The 2500-nt window shown below is 51.8% G+C and overlaps 1 protein-coding gene across 1 annotated transcript in view; it reads left to right on the top strand.

The window, feature by feature from the left end:
* Nucleotides 1-659: 659 nt before the first annotated feature.
* The window catches only part of meis3 (myeloid ecotropic viral integration site 3), an 11623-nt gene continuing 9782 nt past the window's right edge, over nucleotides 660-2500 (top strand). Inside the window, exons 1-2 of the mRNA XM_030337048.1 lie at nucleotides 660-1054; nucleotides 1658-1760. Of these exons, the coding sequence (XP_030192908.1) occupies nucleotides 1749-1760 (12 nt within the window). The 5' untranslated portion in view covers nucleotides 660-1054; nucleotides 1658-1748. The remainder of the gene's footprint in view (nucleotides 1055-1657; nucleotides 1761-2500) is intronic.

The following is a 2500-nucleotide window of genomic DNA, read 5'->3' as shown; positions in this document are numbered from 1 at the left end:
GTGTGCGCGCGCGAATGTGTGTATGTCTGCATTTGTGTGAGTTAGATTTTGTACCATTATCCGAGCTATCCGTCTGATAACCACATCATCGTGCCCCAGCAGCTTCGGAGAGAAAGAACGGAGCGCTGTGCCGGCAGAGGAGAGGGGAGAGGGGGAAGCGAGGGGAGAAGAGAGGGGGAACCGAGGGGACAAGGGGGCAGAGAGAGAGAGGGGGGGGGGGGGGGGGAGAGAGATGGCCGAGCGGCATCGGCGGGGAGAACAGCGAACTGTGTGGGAGCGGAGAGCGTGCCATTGAGATATAAAACATCGAGGGGGTCTCCTTTGGCGTTTGTAATGCGCGAGTGTGTGTGATAAAGGAGGAGGGGGGAGGAGGAGGAGGAGGAGGGAGGGAGGGAGAGGGGGCAGGGTGCGGGGGGGCAAGGGACCCCGTCGCGTTTTGACCCCCCAAACAACTCAGTAGACTGCCACCATCATCAGTCCCCACCTTGCATCTCCTCATCTCCTCCCTCTCTCTCTCTCTCTCTCTCTCTCTCTCTCTCTCTCTCTCTCTCTCTCTCTCTCTCTCTCTCTCTCTCTCTCTCTCTCTCTCTCTCTCTCTCTCTCTCTCTCTCCTCTCTCCCTCTCTCTCTCTCTCTCTCACTCCGTCCCTCCCTCCCTCTCCCTCTCTGCGCTCTCTTCCTCTTTGAGCTTTAAGCGCCGTCGTCCATTCGCAGCACTTTGCATGACCGCGCGGTCCGTCGCTGTATCCTCCGAGGACAAGAAAGGGGGCAAGAACAGAAGAGGAAGAACAAGAACAAGAACAAGAACAAGAACAAGTATAAGAAGAAGAGGAGGAAGATAAGAAGAAGAAGAAGAAGAAGAAGAAGAAGAAGGAGCAGCGATCTCTGTCCCTGCACCGACCAGCAGCATCCCACCAGCCCGCTGCAAGCCCCACCGAGAGGCGGATGCAATCTGCGCGGTCGGAATCGTACCACCGGAATTGGACTACTAACCTAAAGGAACCTGCGTGCACATCGGCTGCAAACAAGGAACCCGCGCTGCAACACCCGCTTCGGTATGGTATTGAGATTACAGTTGATGCTGCTGATCAATGCATTGAAGCTATAAGTGTTGCCTTTCCCCGTGCAATGCTCCGTCCACGGCCAGAGCCATGTGATCCGAGGGACTGCTTTTGATTGGATAGGTCGCGTGTGTTTATTTGGGATTTCTCCAGCAAATAGCCTACTCTAGGTCTACTCTTTTTTTAAAGTCGACATTGTTTCAATAAACAAATGTCTATGGTAGTGGGCTACACGTTCCGTTCGGTATGAAAAAGATAACCTTAAGATAAAATTGCGTATGAGCAGATGTTTACTAACCCTTTCATTCGCGTGTGTGCTTGTGTGTGCATGTGTGTTTGTGTGTAGGCCTAAGTGTGTGTGTGTGTGTGTGTGTGTGTGTGTGTGTGTGTGTGTGTGTGTGTGTGTGTGTGTGTGTGTGTGTGTGTGTGTGTGTGTGTGTGTGTGTGTGTGTGTGTGTGTGTGTGTGTGTGTGTGTGTGTGCCCTGCATGATCTGCGTGACATTTCAAACTTCATCGTTTGCGTGATTCTCACGAAGTACAGCACGCCCTGGTGTTTAATTCTCCCTGCACGTGTCAATCCTTGCACGTATTCGCAGGAGTCTATAGGGATCGAGGGGGGATCCCGCCGGAGGAGTCCAGCCGCCCAGTGCGCCCTCTCCACCGGGGAAGGTTCGGCCAGCAAGCCGCATGGAAAAACGGGTAAGTAGACTGAATAACAAAACAAAAAGCAGTGTTCACATTGAGTATATGACATCATAAGGGAGGCATAAGGGGAAAATACATTTGACATCGGTGTTGTATATGTCCTGACCGCCTCAGCACTGGTGCGGGGGAACAGAGAGGGCATGCTGGGGGCCGACAAACGATGACGTTGATGTGGAAAAGATACACACAACATTACAATAATAGCAATAGGCCACTACAGCAGACCTATATGTTACGATAATGTAATTGCTTTAAAGGCTAAAGCGATGTATTTATTTTGTAGGGTCTTTGTAAAGCCAACACCCCGTTGTAGGCCTACTTATTATTGTATTATTTATTTTTAAACCAGATAGGCCTTGTGTCTCTAATATGATATCAGTGGCGCGCTGGGAGGCTCTGGTGGGGAGGTGCTGACTTGGTCAACATCAACAGAAAGGCAGGCGAAGAATAGAGCGGAGGCAGCAGCTCTGCGAGCCGCTAAGTAGGTCAGGGTTTGTGCTACAGTGGTTCGGAGGAGAGAGAGGGAGACAGACGCTGATGGGCACCGCGTGGAGAGGAGAGATCCTCGGCGTGGAAGAGACCGCGAGACAAATCACGGCGCGTTTAGATAAGCAGATATGCAGTCTAAAAGGAACACGCAACTGGGCCACATAGCTCATAGCTCACACACAAACACACACACACACACACACACACACACACACACACACACACACACACACACACACACACAC

This window comes from Gadus morhua, chromosome 16 (assembly GCF_902167405.1).
Source record: "Gadus morhua chromosome 16, gadMor3.0, whole genome shotgun sequence".
NCBI classification, from domain to species: Eukaryota; Metazoa; Chordata; class Actinopteri; order Gadiformes; family Gadidae; genus Gadus; species Gadus morhua.
Note: the sequence above shows the minus strand (reverse complement) of the source record. Positions and strands in the feature narration are given on the sequence as shown.